This window comes from Bos taurus, chromosome 11 (genome assembly GCF_002263795.3).
Source record: "Bos taurus isolate L1 Dominette 01449 registration number 42190680 breed Hereford chromosome 11, ARS-UCD2.0, whole genome shotgun sequence".
NCBI lineage: Eukaryota > Metazoa > Chordata > Mammalia > Artiodactyla > Bovidae > Bos > Bos taurus.
In genome coordinates, this window is record NC_037338.1 from 74,895,063 (window position 1) to 74,909,933 (window position 14,871).

Here is a 14,871-nt window from a genome sequence, read left to right on the forward strand (position 1 = left end):
AATATTTGCAAATGATGTAACTGACAAGGGCTTAATTTCCAAAATACACAAACAGCTTATACAACTCAACAACACCAAAAAAACAACCCAATTGGAAAAAAAAAAAAAAAAAAAACCCAATTGAAAAATGGGGAGAAAACTTAAATAGACATTTCTCCATAGAAGAAATACAGATGACCAATAGGCACATGAAAAACTGCTCAACATATCACTGCTTACTAGAGAAATGCAAATTCAAAAGTACAGTGAAGTACCACCTGACAGAATGGCCATCATTAAAACGTCTACAAATAACAGTTCCTAAAAATAAGAAGTGTGATTGGGCCAACTTATCCTGTAAAGTCAAACAGGTCATAGTTGCCGGTATGTATATCACTACAGATGGTGACTGCAGCCATGAAATTAAAAGACGCTTACTCCTTGCAAGGAAAGTTATGACCAACCTAGATAGCATATTCAAAAGCAGAGACATTACTTTGCCAACAAAGCTTCATCCAGTCAAGGCTATGGTTTTTCCTGTGATGTGAGAGTTGGACTGTGAAGAAGGCTGAGCGCCGAAGAACTGATGCTTTTGAACTGTGGTGTTGGAGAAGACTCTTGAGAGTCCCTTGGACTGCAAGGAGATCCAACCAGTCCATTCTGAAGGAGATCAGCCCTGGGATTTCTTTGGAAGGAATGATGCTAAAGCTGAAACTCCAGTACTTTGGCCACCTCATGCGAAGAGTTGATTCATTGGAAAAGACCCTGATGCTGGGAGGGATTGGGGGCAGGAGGAGAAGGGGACAACAGAGGGTGAGATGGCTGGATGGCATCACTGACTCGATGGACGTGAGTCTGAGTGAACTGTGGGAGTTGGTGATGGACAGGGAGGCCTGGCGTGCTGCGATTCATGGGGTCGCAAAGAGTCGGACACGACTGAGCCACTGATCTGATCTGATTCTTTATTCTTAGGTCAGGTTCAGGAGGAACATGGCAAAAAAATTAAAAATAAAAGCATTACCTTGTATGTAACAGGAGCAAAACTCACATATGCCTTAACATAGCCAGAGCACATGTGTTATATGTGGTGGGCATTGATTCTGACCCCCCAATGATGAAATGTATTTGTATTAACATTTAATATTCAGAAAAGATTCAGAAAATGAGCTGTTCCTGTTGAGTTGCCAACATCAGCTACTTACATATAATGTATTCTATCAGAATCAGATCTCCCATAAGTATTGGATTCTTAACTTACTTGATCAGTATAAGGTTAATCATTATTTTGCTCTTACTCTAAAGAAACGATAACCCTGGGAATTAGAAATCTCTAGTCCCTAATAGCCTGTGTACTTTTAACCCTGGATTGTTGAAAAATGATAAAACTGTATCTTTTCCTTATAGGGTTTTGGGAGTTCTAGCAAATCTGGAACATCAAATAAGAAACCTGGTATGTATCATGATGAAGCTGACAAACTACCAAAGTGTTCATTAATAGTCTTGAATTCATAGTCCCTTATATTTCTTCTTAAAAAAAAAACCTGGTATATGTATCATGATGAAGCTGACGAACTACTAGGGTGTTTAATAGTCTTGAATTCATAGTCCCTTGTTTTTCTTCTTTTCAGAGATTGCTCAAGTAACATCAGCATATGCGGCTTCTGGTTCTGAACAGCTTAGCCTCGCACCAGGACAGTTAATACTAATTCTAAAGAAAAACACAAGTGGGTGGTGGCAAGGGGAATTACAGGTAATAACTTTTAAATAACATTTGTTAATTTTATTATAAAAGTAATGCCTGCTCATTAGAAAAATAAGATTAATAAAAATTTAATTTATCTTATTTGACTGATTAATAATTAGTTTGATAATTAACAAAGCTCCAAGAGGTATTTACTTATTAGGAGAACATTAGAAAGGTCTTCTTAGTTTATAAATATTATTTGTGTGAAGTATGCAGAGAACTTTGAGACTGAACAATCTCCAAATAGACTTCTACAAATAGTGTTGAGATGCATATTAAATCTTTCAGTTGTTTAATATTGACCTCGAAGGCCAATGCAGAATTCAAGTGTTCTCAAGATACCCTCCCTCCTAACACAGATTGTAAATTTGGAGGGCCCTGAGACCACTCCCAGATTCAGTAATTTCCCATAAAAACTCACAGGACTCACTGAAAGCTGTTATACTCCTGGTTACAATTTATTACAGCAAAAGGATTTAGATTAAAATTAGCCAAGGGAAGAGATGTATGGATCAGAGTTCAGGAGGGTTCCTAACACAGAGCTTCCCGTTGTTCTCTCCCCATGGAGTCATGGGCAGCATTAAATCTCCTGGCAACAGTACACATGGAGTATTGCCAAGCAGCAGCTCACTTGAGCCTTGGTTTCCAGCGTGTTTATTGAAACCCCATCAAATAGACACGGTTGATTGCTCACATGGCTGAACTCAGTCTCCAGTCCCTCCAGAGGTTGTGTTCATATTATGACCCAGAGGGCCCACCATAAATCACATCATTAGGCTCTCCTGCATCGTTACGGCCCCCCACATAAACTGAGACACTCTTTGAACAGTCAAGACGTCTCAAAGGTTTAGAGATTACCTTCCAGGAGCCATAGGCAAAGGCCAGGCCTCCCTTTGGGCAAGGTTAAATTCTTTACTACACAGTTTGGATTTTCTTATTTTTAGTTTATGTCTCAATAATTGTCTTTAGTCTCATTTTTTGTGTTCTTTTTGCTAATTTTATAGGCCAGAGGGAAAAAGCGACAGAAAGGATGGTTTCCTGCCAGCCATGTTAAACTTTTGGGTCCAAGTAGTGAAAGAACTGCGCCTGCCTTTCATCCTGGTATGGAAATGGGTTAACTTGGGTTTCATCTTAGGAAGTTTGTTTGTTTTTTTTTTTTTAACTCAGCATTTCTTAGATTAGCCAATTCTTTGAAAAATATTTTTAAAATTTGTTCTTTCTTTACCTCTGTGAGAACTTCCTTTCCAAAAAGTTCTGTTAGAAACAGCCAGCTGTTCAGTGATGCTTGGACTACATCACTCCTTGAAATTGTTTAATTGCTCTACCATCATACTTCAAAGCAGTCGCTTGGATTTCCAAACTACATTTGGGAAATTCTTGCTTTTGTGAAACAGGGAATAGAGGAAGGAGGGTGGGAGAGAACAGCTAAAGGAAATGTTAGCAGAATTTTAACATATGATGCTAATAGGAAGACTTACTCAATTTAACTTGTTACTTTGTCATTATTCCTCTGCTAGTGTGTCAGGTGATCGCCATGTATGACTACACGGCAAACAACGAGGACGAGCTCAGTTTCTCCAAGGGACAGCTTATTAATGTTCTAAACAAGGATGATCCTGACTGGTGGCAAGGAGAAACCAGTGGGGTGACTGGTCTCTTCCCTTCAAACTACGTTAAGATGACGACAGATGCAGATCCAAGTCAACAGTGTGAGTAATATCAAACTATTTACTTCTTAATAGTGCATCAGCTTTAACATACAGAACTGCATTCCTTACTTTTCTCAACCAAATCTTAGCACTCTCAGTGAATGTATATTAATGTTTAGAGTAAGAAAATAAAATAAGAAACTTTCACAAAATCAAAAGTTATATTGCTTTTTTTCAAATACTTTTTACCTAGCTTCAGACCTTACTGTTAGACTTTATCTGAAAAAAGTTCTAGTTCTTTCATGAGTTCCTTGGTATGATAGCAGTCTACACTGCGGCTTCTCTTTACACCAGCCTTTTTCAGCTTGAGAGAGAGTAGAGACTAGCTGGCAGTTAGCGTATTCACCTGTGCACAATGACCCTTTTAGTGTACAGGTGCTATTAATTTTGCAACCTTATTTCCCACGTTATTACACATCACCCAGGTTAGAAGAAAATTATAAAATTTATTTTACAAATAAAGTGCTTGCAAAAATCTCATTAGGTGATCTTTTAAGGTAGGTAACTCATGCCACAGAGATATATGAATTAAGATCCGTTTCACTACTTTTACTGCAGGGGTCCATATCTCAATGTATATGATTTGGTATTACATAAAATTATCTCTTGATAGTTACCTAACCTTTCTTACCCTTGACAGTAAATGTAGCATTAGAGAATAAACAGTACTTGGAAATATTTTTTTAGCTTCATAAAATAGAGGTCACCTTTCCTCACCCTTTTGATCTTTTTGTCCTTCTTAATAAAATACATCATGGTTTGTGTTTTTATCATTCTTGTGAAATTATCTAAAAGCTTTAGCCTTTCATTTTAACTTAGCTTCTAAGAACATATAAATGGTAACCCAGTCAAAGCTGAGCTGTGTTTACAATTAAGTGCAAGTATTATTAATTTACTTTGTACTGTATCTATCATTTTAAATTATTAGTGCATTATTTTCACTTTAGAGCTCATAAAGATCATTGTGATTTGGGGAGAAGACGGTCCTTTAGATAGAGCAGCTGAATTTCCCAGTCTGGATGTGGAGTCCAGTTTTTTATGCTTTGAATATTCCTAAAAATACCTCAGGGTTTCAGAAGAGATAGTAAGGAAAATTATAAAACTTGGATTACTTAAATGAAAGACCATTTTTAAATTCTGCTGATGGTTTGGCAGTTTTCAGGGCTTGCCAGTTTGTCTGGTTAATAAAAATACCCGAGGGGTCTTTCCTGGGCCTGAGAGAGGAAGGTCTGGAAGATCTTGGGCTAAGTGATCCTTGGAGGCATTCTAGTTTATCAGTGCATTTGACTTTCATAGTGTCTACAATGTAAAGTGATCGTTTTCCAAATGTTTTGTTGTTATCTTGTTTTCCAATGGTGGAACATATTTTTCCCTTTTAAGTCTTTTATAATAAGAAATATAAGAAAAAATGGAAGTGATCTAAAGGAAGAACAGCCAGGAGTATACGCGTCAGTGAAAACTAGTTAAGTTTTAGACTATCGTGTGTGTTTCTCAAGCCTTTATAAATATTACTTTCATTTTACTAGGTAGGTAGGATATTTTCTAAAGGTTGAGAATTTTCATAGTTCAAACTTGTTGATGTTGCATGTAATCAGTAGAATTTTTCTCACCCCCTTGATTTGCTTTATGTTCATTTTATCCCTCGTTTTTCTTTTTATAGGACCCAGTGTTGCCTTCCAGTGTGAAAGCACCCCAGAGACCCACTATCCAAGTTTGACTCTAGCGTGGAGACAGGGCAGGCAGCCCTGATCAAATATCTCCTACACAATTCCTTAGCTTCGTTCTCAAATGTTAGAGCCACTTGTGATTATTTCTCTGTGTTTCTAATTTACAGTTAAAATTTATTTGTAACAAGTTAAAGGATAGTGGGTCTTTGTGTGGCTTTCCCTGCTGTTCACTCTGGCATCCTTTAGCATTTTTCTCCTTTTTTAATTTGGTAATTGTAGGTCATTAGCATGCATACTGAGTTTGCCCTTACATGGTGGGAGTTCAAACACACAAAGACCCACTATTTGCACAAACTGTTCTTGCTGGTTTGGAATGGGCTGCCATGCTTTTCTAATGTTACTGCAACATGTATATTCATTACAGAATTCAGAATTGCTTATGTTTTGCTGTTATGTTTGACCTAATCCTAATCACAGTGAGCCCTTAATTGGTTCAATATGCGATTTGTCCCCCAATAGGCACTGTTTTCCTCTATTACTTTCTAATATGCCACTATAAGTACCAATATTTAAGTTTGTTAAAAGGCCGAGAATTGGAAATATCCTTTTCTCTATTTTCTGTGTATTTTGATGTGGGAGTGATGACACTTTGGAGGAACTCTTCTTACACATAGAAGAGGGAAGCGGCCTGCCTTACCCAGCCATATGTGCAGAGCAGGGTGGGTTTTATCTATAGCAGCTGTCCCAAAATGAGCCCTGTACCCTGGGAGTCCACTGGGGTCTCTGGGCTCGTGAAGATACTGCTAATGTGCTGCCACAGTCAGTTGTTACTTCTTTACTGATTGCCTAAAAATGGATTATTTTTGAAGAATGAAAGGCTCCCATCATTGACTACAAGATATGAAACTTTCCCTACCTTAGGCAGAGAATTTATATCTATACATTTTAAAGTCAGAAATTCATGTTATCTATTTTAATGAGGTAACTCCATGTCCTAGGTCACAAAGGGGCACTGGTTGACTTTCTTCTTAATGCATTTAGTAAAGATCATAAGGAATGCTTGAAGAGTTTAAATGCCCTTGAAGCAGGCAGTCTCTATCTAGTTGAGAATGAATTAGAGTGAAGGAAAGCTGTGTGGGAGCTGGCATTCCTCTGTGTCCATGAAGCTGCTTTGTGGCTACAGAACTGATTTTACCATTCAGAATTCTCTACCTAATATCTGTTCTTCAACCACATTGGCAACTTTGGCATAGGACTTTACTTCTTTTCCTTGAGCCAAAAACTGCAAGGATAGTAAAACATTATTATAAATGTGAGAGTACTTAGTTGACTTTTAGTGGATAGTATTAAATCATATTTGAAAATCAATGAGAAGATTATGCAATTTAAACTGTTTACAAACTGCAGTGCAATCTACTGTTTCTGAATGTCCAAGTATTATCAGGAAAAGTGTACATACAATCACAGAGTCTTATTTCCTCACAGAGTTCTTTAAGAAGAGTGAAATGTGTTTTTATATCTCTGAGGCATATTTTGTGCAATATTTGTGTTAATGTGCCTATACATTATGAATGAATGATTTTAGTCATATGTTGCCTAAATCATAACTTTACAACACTTGAGGAAGAATCAACTAAACCGTAGTTAGAACTTCACAAAATATAAATGTCTGTGTTCCAGAATACTTCACATCATTGGAATGTATGGTGACAGGCATGTATGCTTCCTGAGGCAGGGATTTCTAGTTACTAGACCACCTCAACTTTTAGCATTTGGCATGATCATGATACTTTTATAAAATATGACATTAAATGGAAAGCAATAATATTATTTTACAGGTGGCATAACAGATTTGCCTGCAGTCACTAAAGGGTACAGTGTAAAGACTGAGTCCTTGTAAATTCAGCTGATCTTCTAAATTGTATGGGTTACTTGGTCTTGCCTTTTATTTTCTGAACATGTTACTTGGGTTCAAATTCAGGGCAGTCACTTTAAATGCACCTTAAACCCTGAGGTTAGAAATAAGACCACTTAATTAATCACATGATATAGTATAACATTCTCTCTTTATAATTTTGAATTTGGGCTTATTTAATACACTGATAAATTATTTCAAAGGTATCTTTGTAGCTCAAATTGCTTCACTTTTACACTGATAACTATAAAGAATGACATTCTGGTAGAGATTAGTGTCTGTAAATTAATTTGAAAAGAATATATTCTTCAGGTACTATGGACCAAGTCTTATAATGGCGTATTTAAACTGAGTGTCTGTCTGGGAAATAAATTTACTGTATTTACAGAAATACCTCTCTCTGTTTAGGTATTTTGTCATACATTTGACAGGAAGCTAAAAGTAAAGGAAATGGTATGACATATAATAATAACTTGTCCTTCTTAAAAGAGCATGCAGTCCTTTGCAATACCTCATATTCAGCCACATATTTGCTCTCTTCCTCATTCAGTATAAGAGGCAGCTTCAGTTTACTTAGAAAGAGACATTAGAAGGAGTTTATCAGGAAGATAGAATTTTTAAAATGGGAGCACAACTGAGCAAATCTGAACCCTGTAGGAAGTGAAGAATCAAAATACCTGTTTATTTTAAAATTGCAGTATGTTGTAATCATTTCTACAGTATGTGATTAAACCTGATGGGTTTTCCAGCAATGAAAAAAATCAGTTCTAAGACCAAAGCTGATTTTTTTTCGAAAATTTGAAAATCTAAATCAATCCTACCTGTTGTATAGTTTCCTCTAAAACTTTATCCTAGGGAGTCATTTTAAAATAATACAGCTATTAAAACAGTATAACTGCTACATTAGTGTTTTAAAAATATAATATGAATTCTGATAGTTTAAAATAAAGTAGGGGAAGGAAAAGTAGAGAAAGAAATGCCAATTCCAGTCCAAAGCTTTATTTGCCAAGTTTTCTTAGGATGAATTTTACCAAGTTATAAATTCTTGTAAATAGACTCTAATGGAAAGACTGAGAGACTTTTGCCTATAGTGGCATTATTGGATGCTGCTGTGATGCTACTGTAATGTAATAAATTATTGTTGCAAAGTGCTGTTTTTTTGCCTTAAATTTTTATTTTGTGCGTCTTGAAAACTATAGTATCAAAGATATTGAGATTGTGCAAATGCTGGGCACGCTTGGCATGAGGTCATTCATTTTCATTTTTACAAAACTGTAATATAACTATGCAAGTGTGTTTATTAAAGGGACACAAACTACATTACTTGTATTGTGTATTTCTTTTGAAGCATCCTTTAGAACTTATTTTTAACTGTTTATATTGTAGTCCTGTTTGAATTTCTTTGGATGTCTGTTTTTCCTTAACGTGGTCTCTTGGTCCAGACCCGCAAGTTGTATTGTAGTACAAGGGACAAAAGAAATTTTTAAGTGGTAACGATTGAGATAGTTTGATCCAGGATAAGTGTATGTATCTCAAAAGCAAAAGAAATTTTGATTTGAAAGCAAAAGAAATATCTAGGATAATAATAGACTACGTTATTTATAATTTTTAATCCAACTTTATCTCTAAAAAGATTGGAAGGAATTTACAAGTTAATACTCACTGCAAATGTAAGACTAAAACATTTTTAGTACAAAATAATAAGAGTCTATATTCAGCAAAAGAAATTCCACTGGATGCTTGGAGGCACCAGAGTTAAGCAGTTTTACACTTCAGTAGTCAAGTTGGTGGTTTCACCTTGAGTGAAAAAAAGTAGATCAAAAGTCAACCCATCTGTCAATGTATGATATAAACTGTCTCTTTGCAAAAACCTATCTTGATCTCTGTAAAGTCTTTCAACGAACATGTGTTGAGCATTTGTATAAGCGAATGCAGAGTACTAGGTGCTGAGAATATGGAAATGAGTGTCAGGTGGTCCAGGTCTCAGGTAGGACCTAACTGTAAGAGGACCAGGCATGAAAGCAGGTAATTATAAAACAGCATGCTAAGCACACTGAGAGAGATTTACTGGGCACCAAGAGAGTACAGGGACTTCCCAGGAGGTGCTAGTGGTAAAGAACCTGCCTGCCCCTCCAGCAGACGTGGATTCAGTCCCTGGGTCAGGAAGATCCCTTGCAGGAGGGCATGGAAACCCACTCCAGTATTCTTGCCTGGAGAATCCCATGGACAGGAGCCTGGCGGGCTATGGTCCTTAGGGTTGCAAAGATTTGACCACAACTGAGTGACTTAGCATGCATGCACACAAGAGAGTATGGAGGAGGAATGCCTAATTCATCTGTAGATTGGTGAATTAGAAAAGACTTCCTGGATAAGGCAACTGCTCGATCCATAAGATAAGTAGGAGAAAGCCAGATTGGAGGGTAGAGTGGTAGGGAGAGTGATAGAGACAAGTAGCAGCCTAGATACAGGAGGAGAGGGGTGACTATAAGCAGTTCGTTATTGCTGGAGTGGAAGTGGAAAGCCAATAAGACAAGTTGAGGCTTGAGAGCAGGCCGGGGGCTAAACCAGAGATTGCTCGTTTGGCTGCTCGTTGGAATCACCACTTGGGGGGCCTTTGACAAGCTGTTGATGCCTGAGTCCTGATTTAAATGGCCTGAAGTGAGGCCTGGGCATGGGGATTTTTAAAAACTCCTCAGATGATTCTTATGTGAAGCGAAGGTGGAGAAAAAACCATGAAGCAGCATTAAGAATAGTTTCTGAGGGAACACTGGGAGGAGTTGGGGGATTTATGGATTGTGTGGGCAAGTGAAAGGGTCAGTGTGATTCCCAGGTTTGTATCTTGGTGACAGGGAGAAATCATGGTGCCACCAGCTGCAGTAAAAATCAGTTGGGAGAAAAAGATGAGTTTGGTTTTGACTACAAAGTACCCATGGGACATCTAGATAGAATTCTCCAGCAGGTAATGAGATATAATTAAGATATACAGCGTCAGATGTACATCAGCTGGTGGCATGAATGCATATTGATAGTTTCTGAGCCAGTGAAAGTAAATGAGGTGACCTGGGGAGAAAATCAGACCTTTGAGTGTATCAGGGGTTAAGGGTTATGTCGTGAAAGGAACCCATGAAGACAAGAAACAAAGGTTCTAGGAGAATAAACAGATGGTTATGCTAATATCACCATTGTTATAAAATAATAAAATTCTACCTATATAACCATTGCTCATATCAATAAAATGAAAAGAGGAAATGTGCTATTTATTGAATACTTATTAGTCTAGGTATTTTTCTAAGGTCCTTATTACTGTTTCCTTTTTATAGGCATGGAAATTAAAACACAGAGAAGTTAAATAACTTGGTCAAGTTACACGGATAGTCATTGGTAGAGCTGGGTTCAGACCCAAGTGGTTGGCTCCAGAGTCCATGCTCTTAGCTTCTGCTCTCCAATGCTAATATTGCCTCCCATTTTCATAATAATGAAGTTCCTGCAGTACAGCCGTAGGTTGAACCAATGAAAAGAAGAAAAATCAAAGGCTGCAGTGTTTTCTCTGTGTAAAAGGTACATGCAGAGAAGATGAGGAAGCAGGGGCTGAATATTATAATAAGGATAAGAATCTCTTAAGACGAATATTCAAAAGGATAAAACTGAACATAATCACTTTTTTGGTAACAGCTTTGTTGAGACATAATTTACACTCCACACAGTTCCCCCAACTATACAAATCAGTGGTTTTTAGTATATTCACTGAGTTATGCAGTCGTTACCAGAGTCAATTATAGAACATTTTCATCACCTCAAAAAGAAACCAGTATCCATTAGCTATCACCCTCATATCTTCCTAAGCACCCTGCCTCCCATGCAGCCCTAGGCAACCACTGATCTGTGTTTTGTCTCCATGTTTGCCTGTTCTGAACATATACAAATGGAACCATAAAATGTTTGGGGTTTTTTTGATTGGCTCATTTTGCTTGGCATAATGTTTTCAAGGTACATCATGCTATAGGGTGTGTCAGTACTTCATTCCTTTTTATGGAATATTCCATTGTTATTTATCCATATATTAATTGGTGGACATTTGGGTTTTTACTCTTTGGTTCTTATAAATAATACTATGTACATTTATGTACAAGTTTTTGCATGGTCATACAACTTCATTTTTCCTGGGTCTGTACGTAGGAGTGAAATCGCTGGATCAAATGGCTTGACTTTTGGGGGAACTGCCAGACTGTTTTCCAAAATGGCTACTTTTTTTTTTTTATTCCCACCAGCAGTGTACAAGGGTTTTTGTTTCTCCACATTTTTACCAATGCTTGTTATTATCTGACATATTATTAAAGCCATCCTTGTAGGTGTGAAGTGATATCTTGTGATTTTGAATTACATCTTCTCCGTGACTAATGATGATGGAGCATCTTTTCATGTGCTTGTTGGCTACCTGTATGTCTTTTTTGGAGAAGTGTGTGTTCAGATCCTTTGCTTATTTTTAAGTTGAGTAAATTGTCTTTATAATCACTTTTAAAACTTTTAAACAACGACAAATATTGAAAGAAATGCTTAAGAGAGATGTCTTAATGATGTTATCAAAGGCAAAATCCAAGAATGATAAAATGAATGTAATAGGAAGTTGTGGCTGCTTTGAATCATGGCTCTGTGAGCTCACCCCTAGGAGCCTTCGCCTCATCTGTATAATGAAGAGAGTAATATTTATATTACAGGTGAAACTTAAGCAATTTATGAAGCACCAGTCCAGAGTCTTAGCATATAGATACTGGAAGTAAGAGTTAATACTTACCAAGCATTTGCTGTATCCTAAATGATGAACTAAACACCTTGGGTGTGATGGAATATAACTAGTGTCCAGATCTGACTCCAGAGCTTGTGCTCTTAGCCATCCCTCACTAACTTGGAGTTGTTGTTACTTCAAATCACAGAATTAGAACGATCATGATTTAATTCCAAGATACAGATGAGAAGAGGGTAAAGAGCATTCAGATCAGATCAGTCGCTCAGTCGTGTCCGACTCTTTGCGACCCCATGAATCGTAGCACACCAGGCCTCCCTGTCCATCACCAACTCCCACAGTTCACTCAGACTCACGTCCATTGAGTCAGTGATACCATCCAGCCATCTCATCCTCTGTCATCCCCTTCTCCTTTTGCCCCCAATCCCTCCCAGCATCAGAGTCTTTTCCAGTGAGTCAACTCTTCGCATGAGGTGGCCAAAGTACTGGAGTTTCAGCTTCAGCATCATTCCTTCCAAAGAAATCCCAGGGCTGATCTTCAGAATGGACTGGTTGGATCTCCTTGCAGTCCAAGGGACTCTCAAGAGTCTTCTCCAACACCACAGTTCAAAAGCATCAATTCTTCGGCGCTCAGCTTTCTTCACAGTCGAACTCTCACATCCATACATGACCACAGGAAAAACTATAGCCTTGACTAGACGAACCTTTGTTGGCAAAGTAATGTCTCTGCTTTTGAATATGCTATCTAGGTTGATAATGACTTTTCTTCCAAGGAGTAAGCGTCTTTTAATTTCATGGCTGCAGTCACCATCTGCAGTGATTTTGGAGCCCAGAAAAATAAAGTCTGACACTGTTTCCACTGTTTCCCCATCTATTTCCCATGAAGTGGTGGGACCAGATGCCATGATCTTTGTTTTCTGAATGTTGAGCTTTAAGCCAACTTTTTCACTCTCCACTTTCACTTTCATCAAGAGGCTTTTGAGTTCCTCTTCACTTTCTGCCATAAGGGTGGTGTCATCTGCATATCTGAGGTTATTGATATTTCTCCCCGCAATCTTGATTCCAGCTTATGTTTCTTCCAGTCCAGCGTTTCTCATGATGTACTCTGCATAGAAGTTAAATAAACAGGGTGACAATATACAGCCTTGATGAACTCCTATTTCCTATTTGGAACCAGTCTGTTGTTCCATGTCCACTTCTAACTGTTGCTTCCTGACCTGCATACAGATTTCTCAAGAGGCAGATCAGGTGGTCTGGTATTCCCATCTCTTTCAGAATTTTCCACAGTTTATTGTGATCCACACAGTCAAAGGCTTTGGCATAGTCAATAAAGCAGAAATAGATGTTTTTCTGGAACTCTCTTGTTTTTTCCATGATCCAGCGGATGTTGGCAATTTAATCTCTGGTTCCTCTGCCTTTTCTAAAACCAGCTTGAACATCAGGAAGTTCACGGTTCACATATTGCTGAAGCCTGGCTTGGAGAATTTTGAGTATTACTTTACCAGCGTGTGAGATGAGTGCAATTGTGCGGTAGTTTGAGCATTCTTTGGCATTGCCTTTCTTTGGGATTGGAATGAAAACTGACCTTTTCCAGTCCTATGGCCACTGCTGAGTTTTCCAAATTTGCTGGCATATTGAGTGCAGCACTTTCACAGCATCATCTTTCAGGATTTGGAATAGCTCAATTGGAATTCCGTCACCTCCACTAGCTTTGTTCATAGTGATGCTTTCTAAGGCCCACTTGACTTCACATTCCAGGATGTCTGGCTCTAGGTCAGTGATCACACCATCATGATTATCTGGGCCGTGAAGATCTTTTTTGTACAGTTCTCCTGTGTATTCTTGCCACCTCTTCTTAATATCTTCTGCTTCTGTTAGGTCCATACCATTTCTGTCCTTTTTCGAGCCCATCTTTGCATGAAATGTTCCTTTGGTATCTCTGATTTTCTTAAAGAGATCCCTAGTCTTTCCCATTCTGTTGTTTTCCTCTATTTCTTTGCATTGATCGCTGAAGAAGGCTACAGCTTTAAATGAATTGAGACTGGTAAAGTTGCATTTCAAGGTACTGGAAGGACCTGCTGCTGTGAAACCTGTGTCACCAGTGGTCATCTGTTAACCACCATGAAGTCAGTCAGGCAGTGCTACAGAATTAGTGTTCTAAACTCGGCAGTTTGGGGTATAGTATTATATAGTCATAAACAAGCTGGAAAACACAGGCTGTATAGCCATACCATTGGGTAAAGTTAGAGGTGTAGCAGTCTGCTTAGTAATAACAAGAAAAAACTATATGTGCAGATGAAACTCCTGTTGCCCCAGGTCAGTACTGTAGTAATGGGCGAACTAATACAGAGCGTGAAGGGTACACAGTCTGTTTGAAATTGGCTGTTAGATACAAGTTATTATGCATGCGTAACGGATTAGAAGTTTAGTAAAGGGACCAATGATGTCACAGAGATACAAAAAAGAGTTAAAGGTGAGTTAAAGGACCCGGTTGGCTTCTTCAGTGCCTTTGGGTTTTTTTGCATTCCAAATATTTCTACTGAAATCTTTTTTTCCTCAAGAATCCAGCAAGCCTGGGGCCAGGTCAGGTTCGTACACACAATTGCCAGTGTTTCACGCCAAATAGGATTGTCATGTAAGCACCATTTAAAAGGGCCTGGAATTTCAAAGTGTAAGACTTGAATCAATGTACCTAGATTTAGGGATTTAGTAGTTCTAAATCCTACAGTAAGTCCCTTAACTACTAAGCCTCAGATTTTCCATATGCTTATACATAGGGGTCAAATTTGTATTTGTTAATCAGAGGATTGATCAGAGGTTTGTAAACAGTCATACCCATGTTGGTTATTTGTACTGTTAAAATTGGAAGTTCTGTGCTGGGTGGACATGAAGAAACTCTTTCATGACATCTTTTCTTAATATTCTGTATTCTGAATAATACATTAATTCCCTCAGTTGAGTCAGTGATATAGGATCAAGTCTGGGAGACTAGAAGATAATGCAAAAAGTCAGCTTCAACTAACTGCTTTTTGAGGCCAGAATCTGCACTTCTGTCTGCTTTGTGGAGGTCTTTGCTGTCTTTTAGGCTTATAATATTTTACTGTAAATTTAAAAAT

At 38.0% G+C, this 14,871-nt stretch overlaps 1 protein-coding gene across 11 annotated transcripts in view; it reads left to right on the forward strand.

Moving 5' to 3' along the window:
• The window catches only part of ITSN2 (intersectin 2), a 126,198-nt gene that overhangs the window by 88,330 nt on the left and 22,997 nt on the right, over window positions 1-14,871 (forward strand). For 9 of the 11 annotated variants that reach the window (XM_059891815.1, XM_059891814.1, XM_010810287.4 and 6 more), the window contains 4 exons: window positions 1,384-1,429; window positions 1,608-1,729; window positions 2,728-2,824; window positions 3,241-3,432. In XM_059891815.1, the coding sequence (XP_059747798.1) occupies window positions 1,384-1,429; window positions 1,608-1,729; window positions 2,728-2,824; window positions 3,241-3,432 (457 nt within the window). Of the gene's footprint in view, window positions 1-1,383; window positions 1,430-1,607; window positions 1,730-2,727; window positions 2,825-3,240; window positions 3,433-5,092; window positions 8,335-14,871 lie in introns of those variants that run through there. The other 2 variants (XM_024999512.2, XM_024999513.2) reach the window with 1 other exon arrangement.